General features: G+C 45.2%; 1 protein-coding gene across 1 annotated transcript in view; it reads left to right on the top strand.

Annotated features, from left to right (window-relative positions):
- The window catches only part of LOC143999107 (interleukin-13 receptor subunit alpha-1-like), a 107928-nt gene that overhangs the window by 85198 nt on the left and 4971 nt on the right, over positions 1 to 17759 (top strand). The window contains exon 9 of the mRNA XM_077493981.1: positions 1543 to 1606. Coding sequence (XP_077350107.1) covers positions 1543 to 1606 — 64 coding nt within the window. The remainder of the gene's footprint in view (positions 1 to 1542; positions 1607 to 17759) is intronic.

Below are 17759 nucleotides of genomic sequence, written 5' to 3'. Positions count from 1 at the left end.
TTAGAACGAGGCCCCCGACATCTGGCCCGATCCATGCCGAGGGAGCTGACATGCGCGGGAGATTTCTTCTCGGCAGTGTCTGGCGTCTGCTGGACTTTCAGCCGAGAATCCCCTGTGCGCATGCATTGCTGCAGTCAGCGACGCATTGCGAGGGGAATATTTCCTAAACCGTACAGGTTTAGGATATCTTTTTTTTACCTACAGGTAAGCCTTATTATAGGCTTTCCTGTAGGTAAAAGTACCAAAATTGACTATACAACCACTTTAAGTGAACAATATTTGCAATTTAAAGTGACCGGTGCTCTTTAAAATTAGGCAAATGAGCAAATAGTCAGTCTTTGAAATATAGAAATAGTCCTTGGATGAATAGTCAGTAAATCATGTGACAGATGCTCTTCAATCGTGCACATCACAAATTCATACTTGTGTTGGTGCTTCCCTTTGTGCTCCCCCTATGGTACTGCACTCACCAGAAGGCTCCCCCCTCTAATGCCGCGTACACACGAGCGGATTGTATGGCGTACTTAGTTCGTCATACAATCTGACGGACAGTCCGTCGTACTTTCCACTGAACGGACTTGACCACACACGGATACACAAACAGTCCGTCGAAAGCTTGCGCGATGACGTGTACAGCACGTACGACGGGACTAGAAATAGGAAGTCCAAGACACAGCAAAGCACCCTTCCGCCGTGTAAATCTTTTCTGGGCATGCGCCATTCTTAGTCCGTCGAACTAGCATACTGACGACCGTATTGTCCGCTGAAACCAAAGTACGACGGACAGAATTTCGAAAAAACCGAGAATACTTAGTACTCCGGACTGCACGCTGAAAAAGTCCGCTGCAGCCCACACACGAGCGGATTGTCCGCTGAAATGTGTTTCGACGGACTAAGTACGCCATACAATCCGCCCGTGTGTACGCGCCATTAGGAGTGTCCCACATTCACACTTTATGCCACTATGTAGCAGACCCAGATCCACGCCTTTATGTGTCTCTCCTCTCCTTCCGCTTTTAGAAATTCAGCCCCTCTGTCTCATTCACCTCCATGAAGATTCTTCAGCTTCTCTGGAATCTTCTGCAAATGTTCATAATGAACTCTAAAAAGAATCGTGACTGGCCTTAAACTGAACATTTCTCTTCTGAAAGCATTTGACAGGTGGTGAGGATGTTGTATTGCCTTCTCGCCATCTGCTTTAACCCTTTGAATCTCGCACTAGCGCACTACAACCGTGTACGTTGCACGTGGTTGCAGGGCATTTGCAGAGTGGCCCCATTTAGTTGAAGCGGCAGGTGCATTTCTGCCCTGGCTGCAGCATGTGTGCGCTCCCAGCTGCTGTCTCTGAAGCTAAAGGGGGTAGCGGTCAAGGGCTGATAAAAGAGTGGCTAAACCACAGGTTTTACCCCCCCCCCCCCAACCGCTAGTGTGAACGAGCCCTAAGACAAGGTTTTCTTTAAAGAGGCTGCAAAATGTTTCAGATTTGATATTTTTCTTGGTCATGAAAATTGTTTGAAACATATTTTTTTGTCTACTCTGTAGGTTGAAGATTTTGATTTTCCCTCGAGTTCCTGACCCTGGAAAAGTGTTATCCAGTGACTTGCAGGTAAATACTGGTTCTCTAAAAGTTATTGTAAAGGTTTGTTTTTTTTTCTTTCTTTTTTCTTTTTTTTTTTTAATAACAAACATGTCATACTTACCTGCTCTGTGCAAAAGTTTTGCAGAGCTGCCCTGATCTTCCTTTTCTGGAGTGTCCCCTCCTCTTCATCTTTTGCCCCCCCCGGAGAGCCGCTTTCAGTGAGGGCACTGACTGCTGCGTCCATTGACACAGACGGCAGGACTCAGCTCCGCCCCCTGTTCTTGTGTCACTGGATTTGATTGACAGCAGCGGGAGACAATGGACCTGAGGCAGCGGCTGGAGTTGCTGGGCTCGTGCTGGTTGCTGGAACGATCGGGTTCAGGTAAGAAAAAGAGGGGGGCTCTGGGGGGCAGCTGCAGCACAGAGGGTTTTTCACCTTAATGCATAGAATGCATTAAGGTGAAAAATCATGAGACTTTACAACCCCTTTAAGTTTATCATGTACTCTGGAGCTAAATCTGCATTGCAATTTAATTTCTATGCATTTTTTTTCATGTAGTTTCAGTGCAGCAAATGATATACTGCAAGGCTCTACACACTCATATTGCAATAGTTCATAGGCATTTTTACATGGCTCCCGGGACTACAGAAACAGATCCTTTTGCACATTAACAGAAAATTACACTTGCATTTCACAATGCTCTAGTGCGGCTTTCTAGCAGCGTGCGTGCAGCACAGTGGTTTAGGTGCGTTTTCTGAAAGTGCACTAAAATTCTTACCTGTGCGAAAACTGTGTGTACACTATGATGGGAAACCGCACCAGAGCAGTGTGAAAGGGGCCTAAATTTACTGAATCTGGGTGATCACCGCTCAGTATTATTTCCTATATGCTTTGACTGCCTGCTCTCCTCAAAATCCACACTGCAATTACTGTTGTATGTATTGTATGTATATTTATTACTTTACTATTGCAATTTTAATTCAAATTACAATTTACAATTACCTTTATTTAAATAATTGAATAACTATTGTACAATGTTGTAATTTAAATTGCTGTTCATAAGAATTGAGCTTAATTTATCATTGTCAAACAGCAACGTGTTTAGTAAACGCACCACACTTACAAGCAGCTAGCACTCAAGGCGACTGTACAACCCTTGTAACCAATATACTATTAATTAATGTGCAGTGCTACATCAAGCTAATACAGAAATCTGTATAGTACAACCCAGTATTTTAATAATGCAAGAAGGTTATATTCTAAGAGAAAAAGTCCATATGGAGAAAAATTCTTCCAGTATACAGTTGTCAGTAGTACAGCTCACCAGAAATGGCAGGTATTGAGGCATAATATGATATCCAAAAGATAATGCCAGGTGCAAAAGGAGGTCTCCACACATGAACCTTCACCCAAACATTGCACACACCAGATAGAGGGTTGAATAGGGAACGGTATCCTGGAGCACCACACTAGGTAAAAAAGCTCACTGACCAGGAGCCCAAAAAAGACTTCTATAGCGTAGTATTTCTTTATTTAACATTCGTATAAACATTAAAGTAAGCAGTAAGTGCACTTACATTGGTGGCCGCCGTTCCAAGTACATGGAAACAGCGGTGTGGCGTCAGCAAATAGGCTTCTTACAACGCACGTTCTCAAGGGATTGCCTCCATTGATTGCCTCCTGAGCCAATTCCTTGAGAACATGCGTGACACGAAATGTGCTGGGAGGGACCTATTTACTGATGCCACGCCGCCATTTTCATGTGGTGCATTTTCAATGCATAAACTGTGCTGGTGGCAAAGATAGCCCGCAGCCCATAAATAGAGTGAGTGTTCCCGGTATTGTCTAACGAGCCCAACCAGCATCATGTTGGCATGACACAAGGAAGTGGTGTCTAACCTTGGGTTTTAAAGATGATTCCATCTCTTGGAGGATTGCTTTTTTAACAATGCTATTATAAGTCAATATTTACATGTTTATGGTTTGCATCATGCTTTTTACATGTTTACTATATTTGTATGTACTCAATGCTGCATGCTACTGTTGTGTGTTTAAGGCCGCGTACACACGGGCGGATTGTCTGTCCAACTTAGTCTGCTGAACCGTTTTTCAGCGGACAATCCGCTCGTGTGTGGGCTTCAGCGGACTTTTTCAGCGGACTGTCTGACGAACAAAGTCTTACGGAATTTCCGAAATTTTGTCCGTTCAAACTTGGTTTTGTCCGTCCAAACTTGGTTTCAGCGGACAGTCCGCTCGTGTGTAGGCAAGTTGGACGGACTAAGTATGGCGCATGCTCAGAAAGGATTTACACGGCCGAAGGTTGCATTGCAGTGTATAGGACGTCGTTTTTCTAGTCCCGTCGTACGTGCTGTACACGTCATCGCGCACGCTTTCAGCGGACTGTCTGCTCATCGTGTGTGGTCAAGTCCGTTCATGCAAATTTTGAACGGACTGTCTGTCGGATTGTCTGACGAACTTAGTTGGGCAGACAATCCGCCCGTGTGTACGCGGCCTTAGACAATAAACACATCCATATTACATTGTTTCATTGTTGAGCCTCTTCATACACACCTCATTTAAAGTCTCGACCCCTCTTTTTTTTATGCACCAGATTTAGGAATGGAGATGTATGTATGTCACATATGTCTCATTTAAAGTCCCCCAAAAAAACTCTTTCCCATCTCTGACCCTTGAATTTTCATTTTTGAGTTTGCGTCTTTGTCTTTCATTTTCTTCTGAGCTTCCATTTGTGCTTCATTTCTATCAAAGGAATTTTGCACTTTTTTAAAAAAAGGTGTTTATTTTGATTTTGTAACATAAAAACAATAAAGGAAGGACTGTAATTCCAAATGTGTAAAGTGAACATAATGAGTGGATCAAGTTTAACAGTCCATAAGAAACTGAAATACCCCAACAACACACACTCAATACCTTCATACTTGCACTCTTTCAAACCTGCAACACATGCGACCCCTTAAGGACAGCAGACGTCTAGGATACCCCCATGCATTAGATATTTCATATAAAGCAATCTGTGATTATCAATTTTGGCATCTTGACGAAAAATAATAATTAGAGTCCATTAGTAATGAACCTACAGGGAAAGCTGTGAAGAAAGGACATCCCCTCAGAAATCCTCAGAGACATCAAGCCATGGTTTCCAGATTTTAGTGAATTTCTTAGGACATGCCCTACTCTTGTATATCAATTTGAATTTGGGAAGGACTCCATGAACAATGCGGAAGAAGGCGTGGGCTGAAAGGACGCCCACATCCTTCCAGTGAAATAGGATGGTTTTACGTGCATAAAATAATAGTATACGTAACAAAGTTCTGGCGTGGGTACGTTGAGTATTCCCAAAAGTCCCACCTCCGGGGTGTGAGGTAGCGGTAGATGAAGTTTGTGGTCAAAGAAAGAAAACAATTCCTTCCAGAAAGTTGAGAGTCCGGGACAGGTCCAGAATATATGGAAAAAGTCAGCAACAATCATATCACATCTAGCACATGCAATATCCTGTCCCAGACCCATCCGGACCAGCCTAGCTGCAGGTGGTATATAAACTTAAATTGTACCAGTAGGTCAGCAGTTCTAATTATCTCCTGAAAACATATCTGTTGTTTCTTCCCAGTCCTCTTCAGAAAGCTCAGGCATAGACAATAGCCATTTGCAATGAGAGTTCTGGAAAGGATCAGCTCCCACCAGCTGTAGGTGACCATAGAAGTTCATCACCAGTTTGGCAATTTCCAGGAACGACAGGAGATCTTCAAGGAATTTTGCACTTTAGTTGCTTCCACATTTGCACAAGCTTCTTTTAGCTTGTCATTTAATGTCAATCTTGTGTTGTGAGCCTAGTTGATCTGGCTCTGAGATATGGTCTCTCATAGATGAGCAGGTCGTTGTTCTGTTTCCTCCTATACATCTTGCACTAAGAGACCTTTTTATTGATTTAGCACTCTTAAACCTTGTACACAGACAGACAGAGTGTCAGACTTTTGTCCGAAGGGTGTGTGCCTGGATTTTGTCTTGCATACTAACAGCACACAATTGTCGGCCAACAAACACGAACGTAGTGACGTACTAAATGGTATTTAAGCTCTTGAGCGCCACCCTTTGGGCACCTTCTGCTAATGTCGTGCAGCAGCATGATGTGACACTGCAGCTTTTCCACTCAGGCTCTAACTTAAAGCACTGACTGACCACATGACCATTGAACGCTTGACTCTGTCTGCTTTCAAGTGACTCCTCCAATGCTCACTGGAGGGCCAAGCTGGGGATGGGGTGAGGACAGCTGGATCTAACTCTCAGCCAAGCACTGAAAGGCAAATTCATTTGTCAATCAGACATCCAAGTGAATCCCAGGAATATTGTCAGGATCCTTTCTGAACTTGGCGTGGCTCTGCCCCGTCCACAGTAGCTTGCCATCAGCTGACTCCAGGCCACAGGAGAACGAAAGTACAGCCAAAGAAAAGCTTCTGCCACACTGCTCCTTTAACAGGAAGTATACATAAATGCAAATGCATTTCCCTATCAAGTTTTAATTTAGATTTAGACTTCATTCACGCCTGAGCGTTTGCAGCTCATAAAACGCTCGTAAATTGCCAGAAAAAAATGCCTGAAAAATGGGCAACAAGCAAAATCCCATTAATTTCAATGGCACTACCACACTACAGCGACTTGCGGGCGCAATTTTGACGCAATTTCAGGGAATGCCTGTGTAAACTTGAGGTCTATGAGCCTCAACTCACATCAAAGTCAGACCAAAGTAGTGCAGGCACAGGTATGAATGGTACTCATTGGAAATCATAGGGTACGATTTGTCATGCGACTTTGCAGTCCCAAGTCGCAGGACAAGCCGTACAAGTGTGAAAGGGACCTTGAGCTCAAAAAAGAACGTGAGTTTCTTTGGGGCAGAGTACAGGCGTTTTTCTGTTTTTTTTTTTTTTTTTTGATTCGTGACCTGTACAAAGTCGTGGCAAAAAATGCTGCAAAAATGTGTCAAAAACGGAGTAAAAAATTGTGGCAAATCGCGGTAAAAACGCCTTTGCTTTAGGGCCAACATTTTTTGCTAAGAAAGTCGCTTGTCTGTTCTGCCTACAAATAGTTTTCTTGTATTTGCCTGCAGACATGTGTCAAGCAAAAACTTTAGAAAGATTCCTAAAGCCGCGTACACACGTAGCCGTCTGTCCGACGTACTTAGTCTGGTGGACTTCCCGCCAGACTGTCCGTCGGACTTTCCGAACGGGCTACTTGCCCACACACAGCACTTTTTCAGCGGACTAATACGGCGTACTAAGTCCGCCATACTATCCGCCCTACTTTTGAAATGAACGGACTCGCCCACACACGCAGAGGAAAGTCCGCTCATTTCGAGCACGTCTCCAGGTAGGCGGGGCCCACGAAGGAGACACCGCTGGCCCCGCCACCTGGTATGGACTTAAAGGGGAACCCCAATGCCGAAAAAAATTGGCGTGGGGATCCCCCCCCAAGTCCACAACAGACCCTTGTCCGAGCACGCTACCCGGCCGGCCAGGAAAGGAGGGGCGAGCGAGCGCCCCCCCCTCCTGAGCCGTACCAGGCCGCGTGCCCTCAACATGGGGGGTGCCTTGGGGAGGGGGGGGCGTGCGGTCCCCCCACCCCAAAGCACCTTGTCCCCATGTTGATGAGGACAAGGGCCTCTTCCCGACAACCCTGTCCGTTGGTTGTCTGGGTCTGCGGGCGGGGGGCTTATCGGAATCCGGGAGCCCCTTTTAATAAGGGGGCCCCCGGATACCGGCCCCCCACCCTATGTGAATGAGTATGGGGTACAATGTACCCCTACCCATTCACCTGTAAAATAAAGTACAAGAAAAAACACAACACACAAGATAAAATAATTTATTGCACAGCTCCGGGGGTCTTCCGTTTTCGGGGGTCTTCTCGCCGGACTCCTCCACTATCTTCTTGTAGCTCTTTTACTAGCGGAGGAGCCTGGCATTCTTCTTCGTCGCCGCGGCCTCTTCTTCCGACTTCGGGGGTCTTGTCCCCCTCTTCGGTTCTTCTGCCGGGCCACCGCGCCTTCTTATAGCTCTTTTACAGGCGGTGGCCCGGTCTTCTGTCGCCGCCGCCTTCCGTTCTTCTTCCTCTCCTGGAGATGTTGACTCGACGTTCTCTCCGGCCGCAATGCCAGGGACGCGCTGCGCTGCGACTTATATAGGGACAAGGGGCAGTGTCACATGGGTTGATGTCACATGGGTTGGTGTCACATGGTGACCCCGCCCCCTTACGATGTCACAGTCCCGGAGGATGCTGGGACTGTCGCCATGTCACATCAACCCATGTGACCAACCCATGTGACATCAACCCATGTGACACCGCCCCTTGTCCCTATATAAGTCGCAGCGCAGCGCGTCCCTGGCATTGCGGCTGGAGAGAATTTCGAGTCAACATCTCCAGGAGAAGAAGAAGAAGAACGGAAGGCGGCGGCAGCGGCGGCGACAGAAGACCGGGCCACCGCCTGTAAAACAGCTATAAGAAGGCGCGGTGGCCCGGCAGAAGAACCGAAGAGGGGGACAAGACCCCCGAAGTCGGAAGAAGAGGGCGCGGCGACAAAGAAGAATGCCAGGCTCCTCCGCTAGTAAAAGAGCTACAAGAAGATAGCAGAGGAGTCCGGCGAGAAGACCCCCGATAACGGAAGACCCCCGGAGCTGTGCAATAAATTATTTTATCTTGTGTGTTGTGTTTTTTTTTTGTACTTTATTTTACAGGTGAATGGGTAGGGGTACATTGTACCCCATACTCATTCACATAGGGTGGGGGGCCGGTATCCGGGGGCCCCCTTATTAAAAGGGGCTCCCGGATTCCGATAAGCCCCCCGCCTGCAGACCCCGACAACCAACGGACAGGGTTGTCGGGAAGAGGCCCCTGTCCTCATCAACATGGGGACAAGGTGCTTTGGGGTGGGGCGGCCTGGTACGGCTCAGGAGGGGGGGGTGCTCGCTCGGACAAGGGTCTGTTGTGGACTTTGGGGGGACCCCCACACCGATTTTTTTTTTGGCGTTGGGGTTCCCCTTTAAGTCCATACCAGGCGGCGGGGCCAGCGACGTCTCCTTCGCGGGCCCCGCCTACCTGGAGACCTGCTCGAAATGAGCGGACTTTTCTCCGGGCGGGAAAAGTCTGTTCATTTCAAAAGTACGGCGGACTGGCATACACACGGCCGGATTGTCCGCCGAAATGCGAGTCCGGTGGGAAGATTGGAGTGTAAAACTACATTCTAAGTCCGCCGTACTTTCGGGTCAAAAAAGTATGCCGGAGGCTACACACGGGGGGATTGTTTGGCGGACTTGAGTTTGCTGGACTTTTCCACCCGCTTGTTTGATCGTGTGTACGCTTCATAAGGATGACTGAGAATGTTTTGGCGATCCTTTTCACATAACTTAGCTTGCATTTTAGCTTTACCTCTGTGAAAGTTCCAACAAAACTCAATGAACTTGATGTAGCAGAATTGGAAAAGTGTGGATAGGAATATTACATGCCTGTATAATCGTAGGACCATTCATAGTTTCATAGTTAGTAAGGTTGAATAAAGACACCAGTCCATCCTGAGTGAGTATCTACAATTGTCCCTATCCCTGTACATTGCGCACTCACCTCAGTCCCTACCCTCAAGGAGCCCACAATCCAAGGTTCCCATTCATATAATAGGGCCAATTTTGGACAGAGGCCAATTAACCTACCTGCATCTCTTTGAATTGTGGGAGGAAACCAGAGTACCCAGAGAAAACCCACGCAGGCACAGGGAGAACATGCAAACACCAGGCAAGTAGTGTCATGGTTGGGATTTAAACCAGTGACCCTTCTTACTGCGAGGTGAGAGTGCTAACCACTACACCACTGTGCTGACCATTATACAGGCAAAAGCCGTAAAAGCTTGTGTTTCTATGCGCATACATAGGCTTTTACCATAGTTTAAGAGCAGCAGAGTTTAGAGGTAGTAAAATGTTCCACTCCTGATCACAGAAGAATTGCATTCAGGAGAGGAGTGTTTTAACCAAAAAAAAACGCATTTCGCGCTTCAGTGTTTATTTTAGTGGCCAGAACAAACTAAAATTCTGTCCAATTAAATAAATAAACTCCTAAACTCCAAACACGGCTAAATAAAGCTACGCTCACCTAAACTGGTTTGAAAAAAAAAAAAAAAACATGGGTTGGCAGGAGAAACAGGTTTTAAAATAATCCAGTGTACATGTGGCCCATAGGAATTCGCACGGGTCTTTTTTGCTGGCAGAATGTGCAGGATCTCCATTTTGGCACCTTTGCTAATGGACAATGGTAGCGCTGTGAGTGGGACTATTTCTTGATTGGCTGTATAACTTCTGTAAGTGCAGCCCCTGGCCATGGAGTAAGCAGGCAGGCGGCTGCATTTTTCGATGCTACTTCTATAGTTCCGGCTGCAGCATCCCTAACAGCTAAATTTGACTTCGCTGTCAGGGATACCATAGCCTACGGTGACCAGACGTCCATTCCCGGTTTTGTCCCTGCTTTTGCCATGCCGATCCTGGGCACTTGGGCAGGCAGTCTCCCAGGGGACGGGGGCTGCGTTTGCTGTGAGAGGAGCCAGGTCTGTGGTTGCGGTAGTACTTGCAGAGCTGGAGAGGAGGAGCTAGAGTGGCTCCAGCCTGACTGTGTGCTACTGTAGCTGCCAGTCCTCCTCCACATTTGTCAGCTAAAGAAACAGCAACGATGCGGGGACACATGATCGCCCTCTCGCCCAGCATCCTGCCCCTCTCCTCCTACCTCTGCTCTCTCCCTCAATCACTCTCCCAGCAGTGGAAATACATAGGGGAGAGAAGAGAGCACAGTGTTCCTCTCCCTCCCTCCTGTACTGCAAGAAATTATGGGCATTGCAGTCCAAAGTGGCGGGATTGCCTGGCGCTACAGAGTGTAAGAAGAAGAAGCTGGTGCATTTGTATTATGAGCACTGATGAGGTGGCACTGATGGGCGCTCATGAGGCATCACTGATGGGCACTGATAAGTGGCACTGATAGGCGAGACTAATGGGCACTGATAGGTGGCACTGATGGGCCTACATTGATCACAGGCTGTGACAGCATGTGAACAAAGTACTGCCGATAACTAGCAAGTCAGTTTAGATTTGATCAGCTGTGATTGGACACGGCTAATCACATGGTAAATGGCCACTGTGATTGGCCCTTAACTGTGATCTGTGGGCACAGCGGTCATTGAACTTAACCAGATGTGCACCCCAGCAGTCGGGGGTACGGTTCTGGGAGGATGTCCATGGATGCCCTCCTGGAACAAAAGAGCTGCTCTGTAGCCATCTTTCAGCTATAGCGCTGTTATAAAGTGGTTAAAGAAACAGTTTGCCACGCAATTCTGTCACGTCACAATCACGTGTGTGTGTGTGTGTGTTTGAGCTTTTGGGTGCATACCCTAATGCAATGGGCTGCGCACACCTATGATGAGGCCTAAGTTAAAGAGGAAGTAAACCCTGATGAGTTTACTTCCTTTCATTCCCTGCAAAGGTAAAGCATAATGGACTACTATGCATCGCATAATAGTCCATTATGTGTCACTTACCTGACACAGGAGCCAGCGATGTCACCGCTGTCCCCTGTAGTCCGCCGCATCCATCTTCTCGGTGGGTCTCGCTGCTCCGCCGCTGTCATTCGGCGAAGCCGCGGTGACGTCACTCCCACGTATGCGCACGGGAGCCGCCACTCGCGGCATATCGCCGTTGACCACGGCACGCTCAGTGCGCATGCGCGCGCCTGTCTACGCCGCATGCGCCGTAGACAGCGGTGCCAGTCTTTCGGCAAATATCTCCTAAACCGTGTAGGTTTAGGAGATATTTCTTGGACCTACAGGTAAGCCTTAATCTAGGCTTACCTGTAGGTCAAAGTGTGTTGTAAGGGTTTACAACCACTTTAACTCTTCAGTCCTCTGCCTCCCCCCCCAATAACTGCTGTGGGGGGGTAGTGAATACGAGCCGCTGGACCTGTTACAGGTACTTGCCAAGAGTGCCCCCTACACCTACCCTTCCTGCCCCCTTCCTCATAGACGCTGTACAATAGTTTCCAGCAATGAAAGATGAATGGAAGAAGCTGATCTTTCATTCATCTGCCCGTCCTTAATTCATAGATTACTTTTCATTACTGGGAAATATAGTACAATGAGGAGAGGACAGCAAGAGTGGGCATAGCGGGCACCCTTAATGAGTGCATATGACAGGTCTTGTATTAACCCCCCACAGCACTGGGAGATTACCACTGCAGGAATATTGGGGCAGAGAACTAAAGATCTCAACTAAGAGAGCAGCCACTGGCACAAGTGACATCTCATTGATTATAAGTACCCTCCCTTGTGCTGATTTGGAAAAAAATAAAAATAAACTTTAAGCAGAACTAAGCTCTCTCAATCAACATTAACTATTTGTATTCCTTATGCTGCTAACATCGGTAAATAGATGGAAGGTATTTCCTTTTTAAAAACCCTTTTTTTAACATTTCTTTAGTTGCTTCCTGGTTTCTGCCCTAGGCAAAAAATGTCATACATTCCAGGAGTTTTCATTGGCCCTTTTTTCATTCATCTGGAGGAGGGGCTTTCTCAGCTGAGCATACCCTTCCTACCTACATGCCAGTGCTAAGGGCAGATGGATTCCAGGAAGCAAATGCTACACGAATCATCCACAATTAAGATGGTAGTGGCTAGAAATGCTAGGGGGGTGTTTTTCAAAGCGAATTCTCAACAAAATAAAGCATGGAGACATGGATAGATAGGTGGTTTTGCTTTGAATAGTAACCACTTTCTGCCTGCGCTATAGCTGAAAGACGGCTACGTTGCGGGCTTCCTTTGCCGGGAGGACATCCGTATACCCTCTGCTGTGGGCTTCGTGATTGGTGAATCCTTCGGACTCAACTGATCACAGATTGAGGTAAAGGGCCAATCGCATCGGCCCTTTACCATATGATCAGCTGTCAGCCAATGACAGCTGATCACAGGATGTTGATGCAAGCGGTTATCGGCTTTTTTTTAGTTATGGGCTTTTTTTCCCTTACACTGACAGCGTGAGGAGAGAAAAAAGCCAATAACTGGCTTATGTTAAAGGGTCCTCGGCACTGATAATCAGGACACTGAGTATCATTGTCCTGATTATCAGCACAGTCCCACCAGTGCTGCCAATCAGTGTAACCAGTGCTGCCAAACGGTGCCACTTTACAGATTCCATCAGTGCTGCCAATCAGTGCCTCTTCATCAGTGTCACCTACCAGTGCTTATCAGTGCCATCTCTTAGTGACCATCAGTGCCACCTATGAGTGCAGCCTCATCAGTGCCCCCCATCAGTGCCTATCAGTGCCTCCTCATCAGTGTCACCTATCAGTGCTTATCAGTGCCCATCAGTGCCACTTATTGGTGCTGCCTATCAGTGCCATCTCTTAGTGACCATCAGTGCCACCTATGAATGCAGCCTCATCAGTGCCCCCCATCAGTGCCCACCAGTGCCGCCTCATCGGTGCCCACCATTTCCACCAATCAGTGACACCTCATCATTGCCCATCAGTGAAGCCTCATTAGCCCACATCACTGAAGGAGAAAAATTACCCATTTCCAAAAAAATTTAACAAACTTTGAAAAATGTTTTATTTTTCAAAATTGTTGGTCTTTTTTCATTTTATTTGGCAAAAAATAAAAAAACAATTGATAATTAAATACAACCAAAAGAAATCTCTATTTGTGTGAAAAAAATGCTAAAAATGTCATATGACTACACTGGTGCATGACTGCACAATCGTTATTCAAAGTGTGACAGCGCTGAAAATTGACTTGGGCAGGAAGGGGATAAAAGTGCCCAGTAGGCAAGTGGTTAAATTCATTTGAAATAATTTCCGGCTTGTGGAGCTCAGATACAGTTTAGGCCCACTTTAAGCTTCAACTTTCTGAAAGTCAAAACTTGCGCAAGCATTTTATGAGCCATAGCGATTGAATGGGTTGGCAGGAGGTCCTGGAAAAGGTTAGTATATAATCCTTGTGTCGTGTGTTATCAATTGATCCTGTTCCCTTCACAAGGAGCAGTATTTTTAGCCTGTACTAAGATCAAAAAAGTCTGAGCTTTTTTTTTTTTTTTAAATGTAAACTACTAGATATTTCACAGTAATAGAATGTTTCCTCTCATTGGAGTCAATGTTTATAAACTCCCTTGAGATAATAAAGTCACATTATCTACACAGGATTGAAAAGCATTGCTGCAGTTATAAACATATTAATATGCTGCTTTGTCACGGATCTATACCTCTATGTCTGACCATTCCTGCAGAGGCTGTGGCCATCGTGGTACATTGTTACACTTGGGGTGGGAGAATCCGGTGGTCAGACCCTTCTGGGAAGACATTATAGAACAGAAAAAGGAAATACTGGGCCTGGATATTCCTTTCTCTCCATTGCACTTTCTCTTTCATATTCCCCCGATATACCAGTTAGCCAATGTAAGAAAAGCGCCTTGCCACATCTTTTTGAATGCAGCTAGATGCTCCCAGTTTATTGGAAGCTCCTGTTCCAAGCCATGAGGAATGGATTCAGAAGGTGCGGGAGATTAAGGAAGCGGAAGAATGGGTGGCAACTTGCAGCGGTACAAAGGAACATTTTAATTGCATTTGGGCACTGTGGCTAGAACATACCTCTGACGCAGGGCATATCTCGTGTAGCCTGTGCATCGCATTATTAGAGCTAGTTGAATCGTCACTTAGCGGACACTCTGGACATCGTAATTCACCTGATTAGACATCTCCTAGACATTTTCTCCTTTATTTTTCCTTTGCGGCAGTGATCATTGGTGTGAGTGTTCAACACTTTCCTAGAGGAAGCAGAGATACGTGCCTGGAGGAGAGGGTTCTCCCCCTCCTCTCTATTTTTTCCTTTTTCTATTTTCTTTTTTTTGTGTTCTTGGTCTGAATATGTATATCTGAATTGTGAAAACTGGCGGCGGCATTGACCTGTTATCTTATCATAGGACCCGTTCCCTCTACTGGTAATTCCCCCCTCCCCTTCTTCTTTTAGAGACGGGGTCCACATGTGAGCATTGCCCTGCTCCTGCTTGCCCCTGGGCAGGACTTTTGGTCCAAGGAAGTTCGATGGAGGCTTTTTGTGCCCCTCCGCCAAGGGCCTGCAGGACAGATTTGTACTAGACCTGTTTATTTAGACAACCCAACTAATCTGGGAACACATACAGTATCTCACAAAAGTGAGTACACCCCTCACATTTTTGTAAACATTTTATACCTTTTCATGTGACAACACTGAAAAAATTACATTTTGCTACAATGTAAAGTAGTGAGTGTACAGCTTGTATAACAGTGTAAATTTGTTGTCCCTCAAAATCTTACAGCCAATGGGTTATAAATTCTTGTTACAGACAAAACCCCTATATTCCATTGCTGGACATGATTTCTGAATATTAATACAGGTTGTTTATAAGTGATCACCATTGTTAAAAACACATGTGTGTCATAGGGAAGTGAAAAATACCATTATATATTTAGTGTATTGGAGTTTATCGTTATTGCATACATTTTATATGTATGCTGCCATAGCCATAATCAATAGGTAATAAAGTAATTATTATTTTATACATTTACTTCTTTTTCTTTTTTTGCATGTATACAACTATTTTAATCACTATGTGAAATACCACCTCCTGATAGTTAAAATTCTCCATTTAATTACTGTTACAGCATAAAATAATGCTCATAAATTAGCGATTACCAGATTCTCCTAAACATTATATCTTTTAGATACAATCACATGGCCCCACTTGTTGTGGGAGTATTAATTGGTCATATATCAGATTTTTTTGAACCACTAAAGGACCAAGCTTATTTCTAACACTTGTTGTTTACAAGTTAAAGTCATTTTTTTTTGCTAGAAAATTACTTAGAACCCCCAAACATCAAAAAATAATATATATATATATATATATATATATATATATATATATATGTGTATATAAAAAAAAAATTTAACAGAGACCCTAGAACAGTGATGGCGAACCTTGGCACCCCATATGTTTTGGAACTACATTTCCCATGAGGCTCATGCACTCTTCAGTGTAGCTGAGCATCCTGGGAAATGTAGTTCCAAAACATCTGGGGTGCCAAGGTTTGCCATCACTGCCCTAGAAAATAAAATGGAGCAAATATGTCACACCATATTTGCACAGCGGTATTACAAACGCAATTTTTTTTGTAAAAGCTACACTTTTTAAATAAAAAAATAAGAAAACTGTAAAGTTAGCCAAATTTTTTTCTATAATGTGAAAGATAATGTCACCCGAGGAAATTGATACCTAACATGTCATGCTTCAAAATTGCGCACAAACTCGTGGAATGGCATAAGACATTGCTACTTAAAAATCTCCATAGGCAACGTTCAATAAAGCTGTACTTTACATTGTAGCAAGGTCTTATTTCTTCAGTGTTGTCACATGAAAAGATATAATCAAATATTTCCAAAAATGTGAGGGGTGTACTCACTTGTGAGATACTATATGTGTTCACCTGATCCTGCCTATGGCCAGCATTGGTCAAATTGTGTGCCAGCCATATAGCTTGTCCCATAGTGGTGCAATTTGTGGTTGTTTCCCTGCGGCTATGGAAGGTGGTAAAATGCTAATTAAAGGGTAACCCCAGACAACTGCTAAAAAGAATTGAAAAGGAAATTACATTTAGGAATCTATTTGAAAAGCAGAAGTATGGCCATAATACTACTTTAGAAAAAAAAACATAACAAAGTGCATTTTGCACCGCTGGATTGGGGATACCAAAGATAGGAGAGCACAATAATAATAAATTGGGGGAAAAAAACTGGATGGAGATGTTGGGTAATGGGACATGTCAAAGTTACATGACTGGCTCCCCTCCAAACCTTCAGTTTTTAAAGTGGTTGTAAACCCTTACAAACCACTTTGACCTACAGGTAAGCCTAGATTAAGTCTTACCTGTAGGTCCAAGAAATATCTCCTAAACCTACACGGTTTAGGAGATATTTGCCCAAACACAGGCACCGCTGTCTACGGCGCATGCGGCGCGCAAGCGCACTGAGCGCGCGGCTGTAAACGACGATATGCCGCAAGTGGCGGCTCCCGTGCGCATGCGCTGGAGTGACGTCATCGCAGCTTCGTCGAATGACAGCGCCGGAGCAGCGAGACCCATCGAGAAGATGGAGGCTCCATACACAAGAGGACAGTAGTGACATCGCTGGCTCCTGTGTCAAGTAAGTGACACATAATGGACTACTATGTGATGCATAGTAGTCCATTATGCTTTACCTTTGCAGGGAGTCAAAGAGGAAGTAAACCCATCAGGGTTTACTTCCTCTTTAAGCACTTTCATCAGATAATGTAATCACTTTCTGAGTATGCAGCCTCTTTATTTTATAATCCTTGCCTGTTTTCCAGTTTAAGCTGATGCCATGACCACTGCCCCAGGTTTCCAAATTTAGGGTGGCTCCTTTCTCTTGTAGTATCCTGTGGAGCCACCCTTGCATGCAGGGACTAGAGCTGTGCCTTCCCACACTGTGTGCACCAAAATAAAACGCACAGCCATAGCCTAGGATGACAAGGTACTCTCCTGCTCCTCCCTCCTCCAGGATAGCAGAATGAACGTAGACTTCACTGACCACTGTTAAAATGTTACTAAACCCAGGACCCTGCATTCACTATGTTTGAGCTCCCATGGTACACAGAACATGGAAATGCAATAGTTTTTGTAAATATAAACTGTTAAATACATTTTCTCATCAGCAGACATTCAGGACGCAGCACTATCGCCTTCTGAATGCCTGCAAACTGCCTCTGCAAAGTGATTTACCATGGAGCTCTTTATAGGAGGGGTGGTAGGAACTGCAAATTAAAGTTGACCTTTTGTGGGGAAAAAGTCCACTTTAAGCCAAAAAGGGCTTGTTCTTACTCTCATACACTCCATTTATATTGTGGACATATAGCTTGGTTCGAGACTGCATCCCAGTGATAGTCAACTGCAACCCCTTGTTCACCAAAGGATTGTGCATATTATTTAGTGCTAGTCATACTACAGGAGATGGTCAGACACTGCAAGCATGCTACAATGCAGAAATTGGAGACATATTACTGTATACAAGACTGCTAGACATCATAAATTCCACTTACATAT

Source organism: Lithobates pipiens, unplaced genomic scaffold (genome assembly GCF_037356315.1).
Source record: "Lithobates pipiens isolate NorthernLeopardFrog02 unplaced genomic scaffold, aLitPip1_a1.2 Scaffold_1, whole genome shotgun sequence".
NCBI classification, from domain to species: Eukaryota; Metazoa; Chordata; class Amphibia; order Anura; family Ranidae; genus Lithobates; species Lithobates pipiens.
The sequence above is the reverse complement of the archived record's forward strand: the minus strand, read 5'-3'. Positions and strand labels throughout refer to the sequence as shown.